The sequence below is a fragment of the Peromyscus eremicus genome, chromosome 9 (assembly GCF_949786415.1).
Source record: "Peromyscus eremicus chromosome 9, PerEre_H2_v1, whole genome shotgun sequence".
Classification (NCBI taxonomy): Eukaryota; Metazoa; Chordata; class Mammalia; order Rodentia; family Cricetidae; genus Peromyscus; species Peromyscus eremicus.
This window is the reverse complement of record NC_081425.1, coordinates 80,433,824-80,451,043: the sequence shown is the minus strand read 5'-3', so window position 1 is coordinate 80,451,043 and position 17,220 is coordinate 80,433,824. Positions and strand designations below refer to the sequence as shown.

The 17,220-nt window shown below is 42.4% G+C and overlaps 1 protein-coding gene across 4 annotated transcripts in view; it reads left to right on the top strand.

Moving 5' to 3' along the window:
* The window catches only part of Kcnma1 (potassium calcium-activated channel subfamily M alpha 1), a 715,240-nt gene extending 700,146 nt beyond the window's left edge, over positions 1 to 15,094 (top strand). For 2 of the 4 annotated variants that reach the window (XM_059273861.1, XM_059273864.1), the window contains one exon: positions 9,024 to 9,165. In XM_059273861.1, coding sequence (XP_059129844.1) covers positions 9,024 to 9,048 — 25 coding nt within the window. In that variant the 3' untranslated portion in view covers positions 9,049 to 9,165. Of the gene's footprint in view, positions 1 to 2,038; positions 2,068 to 9,023 lie in introns of all 4 variants that reach the window. The other 2 variants (XM_059273863.1, XM_059273862.1) reach the window with 2 other exon arrangements.
* The last annotated feature ends 2,126 nt before the right edge of the window (positions 15,095 to 17,220 follow it).

Here is a 17,220-nt window from a genome sequence, read left to right as displayed (position 1 = left end):
ATAAACCACAGGCATCCTCCAGACATAAATAGCTCACTTCTGGAACGAGTTCACAGATTAGAAGGGAGCCCCTGTGATCTGTGTCAGTTAGGCAAAGCAGGTTTTTTTTTTTTTTTTCTGATTTATCCAGATCATCAGAATGCTTTGGGTTTTGATTTTTTTGTTTTGTTTTGTTATTTCTTTTCTCTCTCTTTTTATATATATACACACACACAATAAGTTAGCACATGATCATTCGAAACAAGCAACCAAGAGCAATGAAAATGCATTGGTCGTTTCCAGTCTGGGCTGAAGTATCGCAAAACATTTGAAACACTTTCAAAGTGTGTGCACAAGATGATTAAGTACCTGCTTGTTTCGAGAGAGCATCAGAGATTTTTTTTTTTTTTTTTTTTACTTATTCACCAAAGCCTTTTTGTCTCAAAGCTAGCTTCTTTCAGGAGTTTCAGTGAAGGTTTCTAACTTTAATGCAAAGAGAAAACCAGGTTTCCACTCCTGGATGTATCAAATCCTAGTCATTTCATTGACCTGAAAAGAGGTTTGGTTGCATATTAACTTGTTATTCTGTCTCCTTATGCTGCCATAGGGATAGCCAGTTTTTTTTTTTTCTTTCACTTTTGACATTTGGGATGAAAAGCCATATGTATCATAAATATCAGATGTAAGTCATTAAGAACTGCCTTCCTGGGACTTTTACATCTTTTAAAAGGTGAATCACTTACCTTATGTACAGAATAAATAACGCTCAGAAAAGAGCAAGTATTTTTCCATGCATTCTCAGGGGACCTTTTTACTCCCTTTGTTTGAGTAACAAGGGCCCCAAGGCCAGGTAGAATTTGGGCTGGGGCAGTGGCGGAGTGAGAGGGAGGAAGACCCAGTGGCAGATAACACTTTTTTGTAGGCACTGGCATGCTAGATAAATCAGGATGGAGGAGGATGGAACCACAGTTGGTTAACTCAACAAAGACAAAAGCTAGCAACCACATTGAAATTGCTGGCACAGCTGTATGATGCTCTGTCCCAAAGCAGAGGCTGGCAGGAGAAGTTCTGCATAGGCAACCTCCTTAACATACAGCCAATTCACATAGGTGAGCAAGTGACAGGAGAGAGAGCTTCTCCATGTCCTTTCAAGACGCGAAGGAGAAGGCTGCCACAGGGAGCCAAGCACATTTCAGTAGTTATTTTTTGTCTTTTGTTTTCTTCCTTTCTTTTTTTCTTTCTTTCTTTCTTTTTTTAACTGTTAGTTAACAAGGGAGGGAAGGTAGACTGATCTCTTTTTCCCAATTTGCAATTATCAGATGTTTTATGCATGCACATTACATTTTAGGGACATAGGAGTTCTGAGGAATTGGCCAACTTTACCATCACCAAATTCTGGTATGGGTAGACTAGCCTTGGGTGCATATGAACCTATTTGAGACGTTTACTTAGAAAGCCAATGGATAGAATAGGGGGTAGAAAGGAGGGGGGAAATCTGTCACAGCTGTAGCATCTCTTTTTAAAAAGGTGTTTTTATGGTGATTGTTTTGGGTTTAGATTTTGAATCCCCTGTCCCCTCCGGCATGATGGTTTTGGAGATTTGCTTGCTGTGTGATTGACAAGCACTTTTACTGACAAAAATAGTGAGGCTCGGTCAGAACCTCCACCTCCTCCCACACCAAAGACAGGGGCAGTGCAGTACTCCACCCAGCAATGGGTGGGGAGTCATTGTATACGTGTAAATTCAAAAGTCCTGTGAGTGGAAGTATTTTTTTTTCAAATTATTTTTGTCCTTATGTATTTTGATTTATATATGACATGTACCTATCTCTTTATATATAACTATATATATATATAAGACTATATATATAACTATATATACATATCCCCTAGTTTTGGATCATGAGAGATCTTCATGCATTTCTTTGCAAAGGAGGTTATGAAGTTATGCCCTCAGAACATTTATAACTATAAGAATGTGCCAGTTAAAGTGCTCTACAGGAGATATGACAGTTTCAAAGCATTGTAAAACTCACATAGCTTACTTCTCTCTCTAAAGTGCAACAAGGATGACTAGAATGGGCCAAGGTATGACAATTAATGGTTCTGCATGACCTAGCCACTGCTGGGGGTTTTCTTCTATAACGTTGTCCTTGTGAAACTTTTGTGGAATTAAAAAAAAAAGGAGTTACAAATTTTATTCTGTTATTGGTTTGTTTATTTTTATTTCTATTGTTCTGTTTGTGGTTCCATTTATTTTGTTTTGCTTCTCCCCCCTCCCCCTCCCCTCCCCCCCCCCCCACCTTTCTCCCTTCCTTCTTCTTTTTCTTCCTCCACTTTCTCAATTGCTCAGCGCAATGAGGCTGTGCTGCTGCTATGGCTAGACCCCTTAGAGTTTGTTTTGGTGTTCTTGGGTTTGGGGGGTTGGGGAATCTGGGGGTAACTTCTCTCTATCCGGCTTGCCTTCAAATCTGCACGTGGCCTCCCTGCCCACCTTGGTACCTTGCCCCAAGTCCAAAAGCATTTTCCCATTGAGAAACCCAGCTTCCTCCACTTCCCCCATCACCACCACCACCACCACCCCAAACCAGCCCCCATCGGTCTGTTCACATCTCTGTGTTGATCTTGGCAAGACCTACCAAATCGAGCAATGATGCCAGTTGATAACTGTTTCTGTAAAGCATTCACAGCTATACCATTTGGCGAATGTGCTTCTCTGTCAATGGTTGAGCCTCCTTTCAGCTGTAGTAGGAGGGTTATTAATGGCAAATGCATTGGTCTGTTTTCCTGTTTGATCCCTATGAACTCAAGTCAAAGCTGTTGAGCTGTATGAATCACCTTGAGAGCGCATGTCCAGTGATGAAGGGGCTGGGGACTCAGTCTGGACAGTACTCATGTGTCTCCTACCACCTGCCTTTCAGATGTTTGTTAAATCCCAACCACAAATGGGGCAGACAGAAGTAAATCCAAAGTGTCTTTTTAATGCACTTAGTGGCTCCAGTAGATGAGACTGGAATTGACTGGAATGGGCACAGACTGTGACATGAGATGCAATGCAGGGGTTTTCCCTGGATTTTGGGCACACACTCCCCACTGGGGAATTGCAGATCATTGAGAACTGATCAGAGATGACTACGGATCTATCTGATGGTGGCAAAGGGATCATGTTGAGTTCTCTCTTAAGAGCTGAAACTTCTATATTATACTTTCTTAATCGAGTGAAGACTTTTCTCCATCGTTTGCCATCTGCCTCCAAAGTTCCTCTTTCAGAACAGATGCTCTCTTAGGAAGGAGGCAGACGACTTCTTCTTCATAGTCACTTTCTTAATTCCCCCTCACCCAGACTAGAAACAGACATGAAATGGTAGAAAGTGAGAGAACACTGTGAAGAGAAAATGCACACATTTAGTAAGAATCAGTTTGGAACTCAGGAATCTTCCCAGTTCTGGAAAAGTAGCAGTTTTTGAGCCATTTAGTCCGATTTGCTCAGGCTTTGGAGAAGGGACAATGTTGAGTGAGTTGGTAAAGTAGGAGAGAAATCTTTTCAGCACCAGCTGTTTCCTGACTGTGGCCTGTCAGCAACCCTAACAGCTGCTCCTGAGGTCCTTCTCAAATCTAGTTCAAATGGACCCTTGCACTTTCCAGTTTTCACTGTATTTTGGAGACCTTTCAAATTCCTTTCTGAAGTTAGGGCTTACGACTCAGAGTATTAAAGTGAGTAATCACGATATGTGTTTGAAAAGACTCTCACCTTAATCATTTTCACACTTTTAAACTGTTTTATAATTTATCCACATCCCCTTGGTTTATTTTTGGAAAAGTGGCAATTAATGCCTGAGGTGTTGACATGGCTGATTTCCTGGTGTCAGGCTATTGGAGCCGGATTCTGCTTCCAAGCCAGGGGACAAGCCCTGTGAGCTTAGTGACTAGAGACTGCCTATGCCTGTTGGCAGCATTATGGAGATCCTAGGTGACCAGAGGAACCTTTGACTGACTCTCCTTCAGCACGGGGAATGCCTTAAAGGTGTCGGTATCCCAATAGAGATAATTATATCAACCTTCCAGGTTCCTATAGCAACAGGCTCCTTGAAGAACAAGAAAGTACAGAAACTTCAGGGAATGGAAGATAAGACAGGGTACAAATCAATTTCTCCACCAGCTTCCATCAGCCAATGCCTGCTTTGTCGTAATATGATAAGGAAGTAGCTGTGGGCACCTGTCACTAAGCTGGTTAAGTATCTCCCATAAGGAGGCTGCACATGGCAGTGAGCGAGAGAAACTCCTGCTACCTAAGAGGAAAGAGTATCCTCAGGGTTGGGCTGGATGCAAGGATGCAGAGACAGAACATCATTGTGGGTCATTATAGGGAAGTGAGATCAAAGGAAACTTGTCTGGGTCTGGTAGAAACCATGCTTGTGTCTATAGAACGGCTATGTTCTGCTGAGGCAGAGGAAGAGGGGAGGCAGGATGCATAGTTCTGCCTGGGAGGCATCAGGGTTTTGTGAGCAGAGGAAGAACACCACACTGCCTATCAGAAATGTAATCCAGGAAACCACACAGAGTTGCCTTCCCAGGCTGGAGCTCCTTGGAGCCATTGCTGTCTCATTGTCCTTACCACCCAAATGGGGTCTTTTCCATCCATGCCTTTGCGCTCAAAGCCTTAGCTCGTGGTGCTACAGAGAGCCTATTGTCCCAAGTGCCTTCAGTGTGTCATCCATTCCCCTTTCCTGCAGTCTTCTTGGGGGAGTAGTTACGTAAAAAAGCTGAAGCCCACAGCACTGACAACCCACGGAGTCAGCAAAAGCTCTGTGTTCACAGTGCAGCTGTTTCTCCCTCTGCTTGTGGAGCTTTGGGTAGCTCAGCCATTCCTAACCATAGTAACTCTCCTCCAGGAAGAAGATCCAGCCCTTGTTCTAAACTCCATCATTTTCTTATACTAGTGATGGAAGGCGCAGATGGTTCTCCAAGGGGCAGAGCATTCATCAAGTAAAAACTGTTGTCAGAAACAAAGACCCACTGCATGACAGCCCTGACTTCCCCAACATAACACCATATTAGCCCTTCCTCTCATTCACCTTCCAGATGAAGACTATCTGGAAGATCCTCCCGGGTCATCTCTGTTACCCCAATCTACAGTCTTCAGGCAAGCCCCCAATTTATACATCCTAGGTCTCTGCCTCTGGCTCCTCCATTGAAGAACTTAATTTGTAAACACAACATGCAGAAGGTACCACCCACCTCTACATCCTACTCATATCAATGCTAGCTTTAAAGCTAATGCTCAAGACAGTCATTATGGCTATTGTGTTCTGCACGTTACAGTTGTAAACACATCCGGCTCTCCTGCTCTAACCAGATGTAGGGGATACTAGCATCTCCATACAACCCACATGGAATCTGAAGAACACCAAAGTCAGTGTAGTTTAGTCATCACAGTACAGTGTCCCTTTCATGTGATAACATTAAACAAACTTAGCCAAGATTATTTGTTTACCATGTAACTGGATGTGTAGTAAGCCAGTGGTACCTGTTCCATTGACCTAGACAACAAGATGAGGAAGGCTATTTCCTCAGCTCAATTCTATAGGATAGGAATAACAACAAGATACTCTACATAACCTTTTCAGAGCAGATAGCATGTGAGAGATCCAGGTACACTCAAGTCTAGACCACAAGATGCTGCCATTTTATTGGCCTCCGCATGATGTGTTCACAGTGTACGTAATGGCTTAGTTGGTCTACAACATGACACTCTCAATAATGTAGCAGTTGGGTGGTGGTGGCAAACACTTTTAATCCCAGCACTTGAGAGGCAGAGGCAGGTGGATCTCTATGAGTTTGAGGTCAGGCTGGTCTACAAACCAAGTTTTATGACAGCCAAGGCTACACAGAGAAACCCTGTCTCAAAAAAAAATGCAGCAGTAATTTTACCAGTAGTTATTTTCTCAATTTTATTTTGTGATACCAGCCTGCTCACCAAAGCTAGTGACATGTCATTCCCTTCCTAACTCTAACTACCTTGTGACAAAAGTTCCTGACAGGTCACACAGTATTCTCAGAATAGGAGATATATAGGTCACACAGTGTTTTCAGAATATATATATATATATATATATATATATATATATATATATATATATATATATATCCATATATATCCCATAAGAAGTTTATGAACACAGTTTTTTATTTATTTTATTTGGGGGGAGGTCTGGCACCAAAAAGGCCCTCATAGACCACAGAATTCCTCATCTTAGGTATGAAATAAGGCTACATAGAACACCAAAGTAAGCCAAGCATTGAAATTGAATACCCTTACCCACTTCAGTACTTAATAGAATTCCTGCTTCCTAGTGCCGTTTTGTGGTGATCCATTGGCGCAGCTTCATCTTTGAATGACAAGATTCCATATGCCAAATTGTCACTGTCTTACTCAAAGCACATTCCATGGAAGCCCTGTGGAAGGTGACCATTAAAATGTACTTCCCTCTGAAGCTGTTTGGGAGACTTTTGTCCCCAAACATTTTAGACAAGGTCTAGAGCATCTCACTAGTTAATTTCCTCAACATCTCACTTGACCAGGCCTCCCACAGCATAGGCATTTAGAGCTTAGGAGACACTGAATTAAACAGTGGCTTATCAGGGATGGCGAGAATCTCACCTCCTGATGGACAGGTGGTGTTTGCCTACAATTCTTCCCTTGCTTGAAGCTGCATCCCTAAACCACAGGGGCTGTTCTGCCTAGGTTGTCTTTTGTGGCAAGAAATTTAAAGAGAAAGAAGAAATTTAAATGAGGCCAATAATGCTGTCTCTCTTACACACAGATGGAGGAAACTGATATTCTCTCCCTGGCAAAAGGTCAAAATGCCCCCTTTGAATTGAACTGTAAATACTGAATTCTCAACAGTTATTCTCTGCAGCAGTTGTAACAAAAAAAAAAAAAAAAATCAGCAAATTGCAGCTGTTTGGTCTTTCACCCAAAACACATTCCCCTTTCCATCAGCAAGACTTGCTCTCCCTACCTGGCATGCATGTCCTAGCACCAAATCCCTTCAGCAAAATCATTCCGTGTGACCGTGCGGCCAGAGCCAAGGGCAGCTTGGGCGAACAGCATAAACACCCGGCTCCTCTCTGAGCTTTAGCTCTGCACATAAGCTGTTTGAGAAAGTCAGAGTTGGAAATTGTTTCAGAGACCTGGCAAGGCTTTTAAAGCACGATAACCATCACACTTTACTCTTCTCTGAAAGGTTAGTTTAATCGTAGATCACAAAAAAATTGGTTTCCACAAATGCATAATGGTTCATCTATGTCACACTCGCACTAAATGGTTTTTTAAATGGAGCTGAAATTATTTTGATGTGTACACAGTCCCAGATTTCTATACAACCTTTTTTAACCAGCCCATCAGGAGTCTTGCCTCTAAAGCCTCATTAATAATTCAGATGTGCTGATGACTTTAAAAGATCTATGGAATTGAAGCTTAGAGAGAAAAAAAAAAAACCCTCCTCTTGACAAAAAGATAAATGAATGTAGAAAGAAGCTGTAGGAGGCTGGCAAGCTGTAGATCATCTCAGAACAGATTGTAACTTTATCATTCTGTCAGGGGGAATAATTTAAAGCACTTAATCAGTTAGCTTCGCTGTGAGGATGTAGCATTATGAATTCCTATCGTCCAATCTGTTCAAATCAAAGTGAACGTAATTATAATAGGTAGGAGAGCCAGAGCAGGAGGGATCATGGGGAGAACCATGCAAGAGGTAGCAAGTGTCCTGAGGGCTAAACTGAGCTGCTGAACCTCCTTTAGGCTTTTCCCAATCATACCCTAGCCCCAGAGGCAGTCACACTGAGGAGCGAGGGCACTGGAAATGGCAGTCATACAGACCAAGAAGGAAAAAGTGGAGTGATCATGAGTTAATCACAGATGCTTAATCTATAAACGTGCGCACGCGCGCACACACACACACACACACACACACACACACACACACACACACACTAAGCCAGCTGGGCAATCATTTTAACAGGTAGGTCCACATCCAGACACAAGGCAGATGTAAATTGTTCCATAAGCAATAAAAACGGAAGCCAGAGGGACCATTTTCTCTAGAGCAGTGAATGAGTTGGAAAGCTGTTTCTCTTCCTCTCTCCTCTCTCTCTGCCACTGTAATGAAGCCTATGCTCCCCAAAGCTAGACATTCTACTGTCCAGTCCCTTCCTATCTGTGCACACGGCCAAGTTTTCAGACAATTTCAGTCCTAGAAAGGGGCCTAGATTAGAGTTAAACTCAGTAAAATAGCACAATCCAGCTAAGAGGCCGGTCCTCTGCAGAGACCCCCCCTTCCCCGCCCCCCTCCAAAGGCCCTGACTCAGCAGTCTGTCTCGTCCATTTCTGTAGTTAGGCTGGAGAGGAAAGTGGCAAGCCCCCACCAGCTCTCTGCTGACAGCTTGCGTTATTATAGTCAGCGGAGACACTGCCACCTGGAACGCTTTTCATGACTTCATACCCACAGACTTCTCTTTCTTTAAATAAAAGCCATTTCAAAATTCCCTTTTAGAGCAGTTTCCTATTCTGATTTGCACTCTTCTTGGCCAACAATTTCTATGGGATTCCCTTAAGGACCCCCCAAGACCATCAGAGTGATTCAGACAAGACAGAAGTGGTACAGTTGACATCTGCCTCTGAGTCTGTTTGTTGTATCAAAGCCAAGAACAGGCTGGGAAGAGGAGAAGCTGGGCAAGATTCTGCACTGATTGTTCTGCAGTAGGGATGATGTCCATCTCCTCCACCTTAGTCTTTGCGGTTGGCCTACTTCTAGTATTTCCCGGTCTCAATAGCACATCCATTTTGTTCTTCACTTGCTCCAGGAAAGAGGCATGGTTCAGGTTCTGGGGGCTTCTGTACACTGCACTGTCTTAGCAATTACTCACTGTCAGCTTCTATTGATTACCTTTATGCATTTTCAGTGAACTTTCCAAAAGCTTAACCTAGGACTAATTAAGCTTCTCATTTCTCCTTCTTGTTCTCTATCCATTTTGCCCTTTAGCAGAAAAGAAATGGTTTACAGATGAACCGGATAATGCCTATCCCAGAAACATTCAAATCAAGCCCATGAGTACCCACATGGCTAACCAGATCAACCAATATAAATCCACAAGCAGCTTGATCCCTCCAATCAGAGAAGTTGAAGATGAATGTTGACTCCCAGGAGACCAGAACTATTTTTTTAAAGCCTGACAAACTTCATAAATGGTGACGTGACTTTTCTTCCTCTTCCATGCCGAATCACTGGTGGAAACACTAGAGTAAGCAAGAATTGCAAGAAAATAAAGTAGACAGATCTTTCTCTTTGCCTTGAATATTGCTTCCATGTATTTTGGAAAACAAAATGATTTCATTTATAAATGAACATACTAAAATAGTCATGTATAGCTTCTAGCGTTTTAAATTATTTTTATTTATTAGAAAGAAAATATATTTTTTCTTTTCTTTTCTTTTTTTCATTGCCAGATATCTTCCCATATATCACAGCAATGTAAAAATCAAAATGAGTAAGTGGCCAGATTCCTTAATGTGTATTTCTCTCCTTTCTCTCTTTTTCTTTGAGGAGAATGATGGTCACCACCCCGATTTGTAATTAAGGAAAATTGATTTCAAAAAGAATTTGAAGGTAGTCAACAATGTACACCCATGTTTTAGTAACTCAAAAGAAAAGTCAAAAGAGCAGAGATGAATATTTGCCTCTCCCTTGGATGGGTGTGTGTTTTGATCTGGATTGACACCAGCTCTTAACAAATCAAACTTACTTATCTTCACAGTTGAAAGTCAGTTCTTTGTAGTTTCCGTTTTCATCCAGCATTTCTTATCCTTTGTTCATATATTTAGAGGAAAGAGCTTCTTGCAGCTTTTTCTGCAGTTGCCAGATCAGGTTTAAGCAGCCACCTCAAGCTATGGGGAAGGGTTATAGGCGCACCTAGGATGCTGACGTTGTGCACCAAAAGCAGGCTGTGTTTGTTGTTCTCATGGTGGGGCCTCCTCCAAGCTCTTCTGCTCCCCATTTCATACTTCTAAATCACCCAAGCAAGTTATGTCAACTGTGGGAGGATCTGGTGAATTCTCTTCCCCATTCAGAGCTGTTAGCCTGGAAGTTTGTGAATGTCAACGAGTACTTTTACCTAACACTGGAATCTAAGAAGTACTCATGCTTAGCATGAAGTATTTGTTTAGATGTGAGACAATGTCCACTGTCAAAGAGATGACTTTAGCTCAGATTTTCATTTGCTGGATTTCCTTGGTTGAATTGCTGGGACAAAACATTCAAACTCGCTAAAAATATTTGCAAAACCAATACCAACCAAAAGGAAAGTAAGTCATGCTCTTAACATAGACTGTTAGAAAAGGGCCTTTGAAAATTACCAGCAATGAAATAAAATGTATCAGCCACTTCCACCTGTGGTCAAAAGATTTTCCTAGCCATCAGATGCAATTGTGATGTCTGAGCTCTGCTCTTGCATGCATGCCCAGTGTATAGTCACCCAACAACTGTTGCTTTCCAGTGACTCAGAAAGTCTTTCACCTTCAGAGTGATCAACCTCTGATATGATCATCAGGGTCTCTGGAGAAGCATGGGCGTGACTGTGATTTCTATTTCCTTAAAAATGTAAAATGTGGACACTTCCTGGATCTAACCAAAATAGCCCCTCAAGTCCCATGACATCTCCTCCATTAACATTTTAGATGCCCATGACTCTGTGGTACCTAGTTACGGTAGTACAAATCAGATCAGAGCAAAGCAATGTGATCACCATGAAAACATATGTCCACTGAGGACTCCAATACCAGTGTAGGCCAAATGAGCTTCCACCTCTGTCCACTCCCTGCAGAGCCGATGTAGCTGTGCTTCCTCTCGTAGGCATTGTCCTGCAGTGACGCGTCGGACCGTGGTTATTCTGTTGTCACATTTTGTAGAATTAGCTCTATAAAAGTATTGTGAATATAATGTGTGTCCAATTGGATTGTTAACACAAAAATATTTATAATCAATCACTAGTCTACTCAGGCTAAAATGACGTCAGCAGTCTATATTCAGGCTTATAAACATTTCTTGGTTTCCAACAGAACTCAAATGTGTTGGTGGGGAGAATCCACTGCCAGGGTATTGACAGCATTCCTGAAAGCTAAGACTTCCTTTAATATCATGATTTTGCATTGGGGTTACCTAAGTACATTCATGTCAGTCCACGCTCTTCTTTCCTTCCTGAACCATAGTAGGCTCTTCTTCACACCCATTCCAATTAACCCCCTCTAAATTTGTCTTAGTTCTTTGATCTCCCATGGCAATCAATGCTGTTTACCTACATAATCTTCCATTAGAAGAGTAACAGTCTCAACATCCTCCATGCAAGGCAGGAAGCAGAAGCATCACTCCATTCCCATTTCCCAGGATAGCTAGAGATTTAAATCGAAACTGGTTTCTTAACCACCATGGCTACAATGATAGTTTCCTACAGTAAGGGACTCCCTCAGTTCACTAAGCAGCTTTCAAGACCCCAAGATAACAAATATATTTTCTTCAAAGGTTGAGCAATAAAGGAAGAACAAATCAAGCACGATCCTAAGGTGACAGGAGAAATGACCTGGTGGTGGCACCTTTGGCAAAAACTCAAGGCCAAGCAATTGAAATATAAATAACATTTGTTAAAAATAACTGAAAGGCTCAAGGCATCTCCCAAAGTTCCCAATTTGTTTCTATTTGTTGAGTTCTGAGTCCTCTGAAGGGTAAAAAAAACTGACTTTCCAACCACATTCACCTTAGGCCAATGGTGGTCTTCTTTGGAATATTCCACAATAGAAAGCTCTGCTCTCCAGTCCCTGTTTAGGATTCCAGAAAAGTCATCTTGGCAAATTAATGATGCTTGAGTGCTTTGGGACTCAGGCCGTTTGTAAAACATAAACTATTCGTGTCTGAGCACATCGTTGCCCTCACCATCCTTCTCATGGAAGCAATGTGCTTTTGTTTAAGCAATTATATTTCAGACGATCCTGCCCTGCTGTAGCACATAGAATGCATTCACTGAAGGTGTTTTATGTTTAAGACTGATTGTGACTGATTGTAACCCAGAAGAACAGCCTTCTTCCCACAAGTTCTACTTTGGTTTTGTTCCTTTGATTTTTTTTTTTTTTAAGTGATGGAAGACTTTAAGCACAGAATTGGAGTAGTTTCCATTGAGTTGAAGTGGAGAGTGAAAAATGTATGAAATTAGGGATATTTTGAATGGAAAACCAAAACTGCCCCAAGTGTGCCTGATTTGAAGGTTCAAGAGCATCCAGACACAATTAGCTCTTAACTATGAAAATGTTCTTTAAATCCTCCAAGTCTCAGTGGCTGAAATCACTGAGGGTGATTCCTTGAGATGGCTAAGGTCTCTTTCAGACCAACTAAGACAATAATAGCCTTGCCTCAGCCAAGCCCTTGGAGACAATCTTTTCCAGCGCTGTAATCATGGCTCTTCTGGCCATGTCACCCATGTAGCCCTTCTGAGCTGAACCCAGCATCCACTTTCTGCTCTGGACATAGAAGAGTCAGGTTCGTTCCTGTGCTTTTCAACTTGGAAGTGCTTAGATTTGAGATGCCAAGGTTTGCAGTTAGCTTCACCTCCATCACTGATGAGCGGGTTTGGTTGGTCTAGGTTTCTCTTTACAACCTTGCTCCCCACCATCCCTGTCTCTTAGTGCGGCACAGTTTTGGCTAGTCTCTTCATCTCTAGCCCACCTCTCCAATAGTATGTAGAGAGAGTCTGGACACCCCTCCTCTCCTGCTGTTATTCCATTAATGTTCCCCCACATTCGCTTTCTCATTTCATTTCCAGTTTGGTTTGGTTTGCTTTCATTAATACACGGTCTTTTGCTACTTCCATTCATAAATGTAACTGTGATCTGTCATTTTCGTCATCAAGGAGAACCTTGTTGAAAGAAACATAGAAAGAGGTAGAAAAGCGCAAAGGAAAACAGTATCAACTAAATGGCAGGGTATCGTCTTGACTACCAAGAGATCACACAAATTCATGGAACACTAACGAGTTCCAGCCCCAGATCTGCTCACTTTTTATTTTATTCATATTTTCTGCCCTTGGGAGAGTGGTAAAGTCGCTGATACAGTGGCCCTTACTACTCAAGGGTCGACCCATCATTTTTCAAAACTTAGAGGAACTGAGAAATTACTTTGAACTTTTCTACTGTGTTCCTTTTCTGCCCCTGATGTCTATCCCGTGTTCTTAACACAGGTGTTTTCTGTTATAAAACAGAATAATTTCTTACTTAAATCCCATGGTTAGTTGATACAATGAGGAGCCCCTTTGGATTTCTTTGTTTAAGGAACATTGGTTTAGAGAGTGAAAGTCACTGAGAGGTCTGAACAGCAATGGGCCGAGATGGCTGTGCTCTTCAGGGTTGAAGCTTTTGAGGTGTTCTGTTCTCTCAAGAAGAGGTATCCCAGAAATGTAGACTTTCTAGCTGAGTGGTAAAGTTGTTTAAGCCAAGTTTATCCTAACTGGTTGTTGCCCATGCATTGCAAGCTATTAATAATTCCAAGATTACCATTAAAATACAGCAATGCAGAGGACATTTTAAATTTTATTTTCCAATACCCATGATAAGAGTGATTTAAAAAAATATTTAAAAAGGGACCTATGTGGCCAAAGGCCTTTAGCCCTACACTAGTTAGGAGCTCCCCCATATTCCAGCCTTACATGGCTTTATGGGGAAATAATTGTCATTTACACTCTTTGTTCTAGACCATCCTTTCTCAACTATGCTTTTGAGGATAACAATGGGCCTGAAAGGGGGTAACTCAGGGTATACATCAAAAAGTTATAGAGAAGAACGAAAAAGAGATAGGAGCCCTGGCAAGAGGTGGTGCCGAGGATTGAAAAGAAGAGGTTCCCTTGAACCCCAAATGGGAAACATGATAGGCACCCAATCTTGGATGAGCGGTGGAGGCTGTCCAATAGAAAATACGTGGTTTGACTGGAGGCATAAGGATCTTGAGGATTTTCCTATGAGAAGGAGCTTAAGGGATTATAATGCACTGATACCAAGGTGATTTTGATATATGAGCAACTTACCTTCGGTAATAAGTCTGTGTCCACAAGCTGGGAAAAAAAACTATGACAACACTTCATGGACAAAGAAAGAAAGTAGGTGGTTGAAGAGCCACATTAAAAAGTAGGGCATTGATTTAGAAAGTTGGAGAGAGTCACTGAAAGGTTTGGACAAAGAGTGATGGGCAGCGGTGACGGTGCCCTTTTGGGGTTGAAGCTTTTGAGATGGCCAGTTCTTTTTGGAAGGTATCGCAGAGATGTAGGCTTTCTAGCAGAAAATTCTCTCAGCAGTGTGAAGTCCTCTAGGTTGTACTCAACAGCAGCTCATCAAGCAGAACACCTGCCTTCCTGCATTTTCTCCCTGCCAGGCATACAACGTCCCTGCAGGGTCCTCAATTACTACATTTTCAGTTGTAGATCCACCACATGGATTAAAGGGAAGGAATAGATTTTCAGATTGTTTCAACGAAACCTGCTGGCTATACTACTTTACAGATGTTAATGTAATAAGAACACCCAGTAGACTGCTAACAAATCATCGAATAATCAAGAATGCAGGCCGGCCTTCCAACTTCCAACATTATGAAAGCGTTTGGTGAGGTGATCTGGCAACTTGGAACTAGTATACAGCACCAGCACATGCTTTTTAGAGGAATGGACCAGGTTGGAGGAATGAGTATGATGCAGTCTTCCTTGCAGTAAGCTTAAAAGCAAGCCCGAAAGGGTCAGCAGAGAAAGAGTAAGCATGTATACAACACTGTCTTCCAATGGAGCAGGAGGAGAAGGAGCAATCAGTGTTATGGGATGAAGTGGTAAATCAAGCTTTGTAGAATAGATGGGGTTTCAGAGTTAGGTAAGCTGAGGGGGCAACATCCCAGCTCATCTGGGAATATGGATGGATTTCATGACTTTATAAAGGAGTCCCTGTGCACTTGTTGCTGGACAGCTTGTGTCTCTTCTTGGGAACAGAAGACATGCCATCCACAACAGACATCCAATAAAGACTTTTTTCAATAAATGTGGTGTGCATGATGAATAAATATTATGGATTGTAACAGCTAGTGAAGTTTGAGTTGGGCTCTAGGGCTGTCTATGAGTGACGGATTCTTTGTAAAGGAAATGCTTACTACAGCCCCCAAGGACAGGGCAATGCAGAAGGACAGAAAAGAAGAGGAGACAATAAGAATGTGAGGTAGGAACTCAGGCAGCTGAGAAATAGACTGCTGTCTTCCTAATACAAAGGAGTAGAGAGAACCTTCCCCACTAGAAAGTTGTCCTGGGCTGAGGATGCAGGCAGAGTTGAGAAGATACTTTGGGAAGCCTTGGCCCTATGGAAGCCCTGCCCTGCTACTCACACACCAGATACTTATAAAGGGAGAAGCCTGGTTGAGTTCAATAAAGGAGAAAGCATAGGTTTGGATGATGGGTAAGTAGATCTGTCTGGGGGGCTATGACCAAGTTTTCAGGGACTCAGAAGTGCAAGCCAAGCTGATGCAATTAGGACAGATCTATTCAGTCCTTGGAGAATGGGAAATAGAAAGGGATTTGTATATAGAAAGAGGCATCCATGAGGGTTGAGATGAAGGGTATCTGAACTTGTGACTCAGAAGTAATGAGGCAGACTGGAAGGACCAATTTCCCCCTTGTCTTTTTTTCCAGTGGTTGCCCTGAGGACTGTACTGGGTGGGAAACTAACAGGCTACTCTATGTCACATTGTACACCATGGAAATGAAGGATATACGAGACATCTAGGTCATCAGCAAGCCTTCTGAAGTATCCACAGAAAGAGGGGTCTTGAGGTGATCTCTCCTTCTGTCCATTCATGTCACCCCATTGCTCTTCATCCCTCATGCATAGCACACCCAGACCCCTCTAGCTGCAAGAGTTTCAATACACAAAATGCTAACGTCATCTTGCTCTGATGGCTTTTCTGGATCAGCATATACAGCGGAGCTTTTTGCCCAGGTGAAAACTGATCTTATTTCTAGATAGAATGTAAATTGAAAAGCTTTTTCCCCTGGCATATCCCCTGAGGCACTTCTGTGTTTCTTCTTGTTCTCCAAAGCTGACCCCCAAAGCTTTCCAGGACCTGTCTTAGGAAACAGGACCAGTCCTGTTGTTTAGAGTCTTGGATGTAAATGTACACACACATCACACATGCCTGCCAAAGCAACCCAGAGCTTCCTGCCCTTGGGATCCAGGGTCAGTTTGAGGATTTAGTCATCAGGGAAAGGAGTCCCTACAATAGACAGATCAAGACACAGGTCTACACTAAGCCAGAGCCTTTCCTACCCCAATACCTCAGTTCTTCTCTTCCTTCCGCTCTGTACTCATTGGACCAGACAGAACTGCAACATTTCACATAGAAACCCAGATCTGCCCGGAAATCCTAATTAAAAACCTTCCAGTCCCAGGTGGTACAATCACATCCTGCCTAAAGTGTCTGGCTCACATCCCACCATGCAGATGCTGGAAAGAGACTATTTCCCCCACTTAACACCAAAACCTTCATTTGGGATTTATTTAGGGGACAAAGGAAAAAAAAATCCAATTCAGAGGTACACATTTGCAGAGGTCAGCCTACAACATGTTCATTAAGGGAAAAGAGCGTGGTTTCTTCATCTGTCTTTCACACACTGATTGCTGGCATGGTGACTGTGGCTATGATGAATTATGTGACCAGACAGGAACTGGAGAAGAGAATAAATGCTGGTGCTCTGAAATGACCTACCCAACTCTGTCATCTGTGACAGCCAGTGATAACTCTCTTGTCTTGTAAAAAGGGTTTGTACATAACTTGTACATGGTTTCATTTTGTATTTTTCGCAGATTAAAAATTTATGTATTTGTGTTCTAAAACAAGGAGTGTTTCTTGTGTCTTTGTAACTATCACATGAGGGTGTGGGGAGGGCTGGCAACATTCCTCTATGACCCTCTCCCCGCTGTGAAGGTGAAGGTAAAATTGTGGACCAGCAGCAGCCATTAACTGACCTCTTCATTTGCAAGTGTGAGCAGGGTGCTGCCCAACACTGCCATGGGCAGTGCTGGAGAGGGATGGCTGCTAGTGTCAGTAAAAGCTAAGAGTCCTACAGGGCCACTCTAGACTAGCAGGTCACATGCTGCTACAGATAGCTCCAGAATAT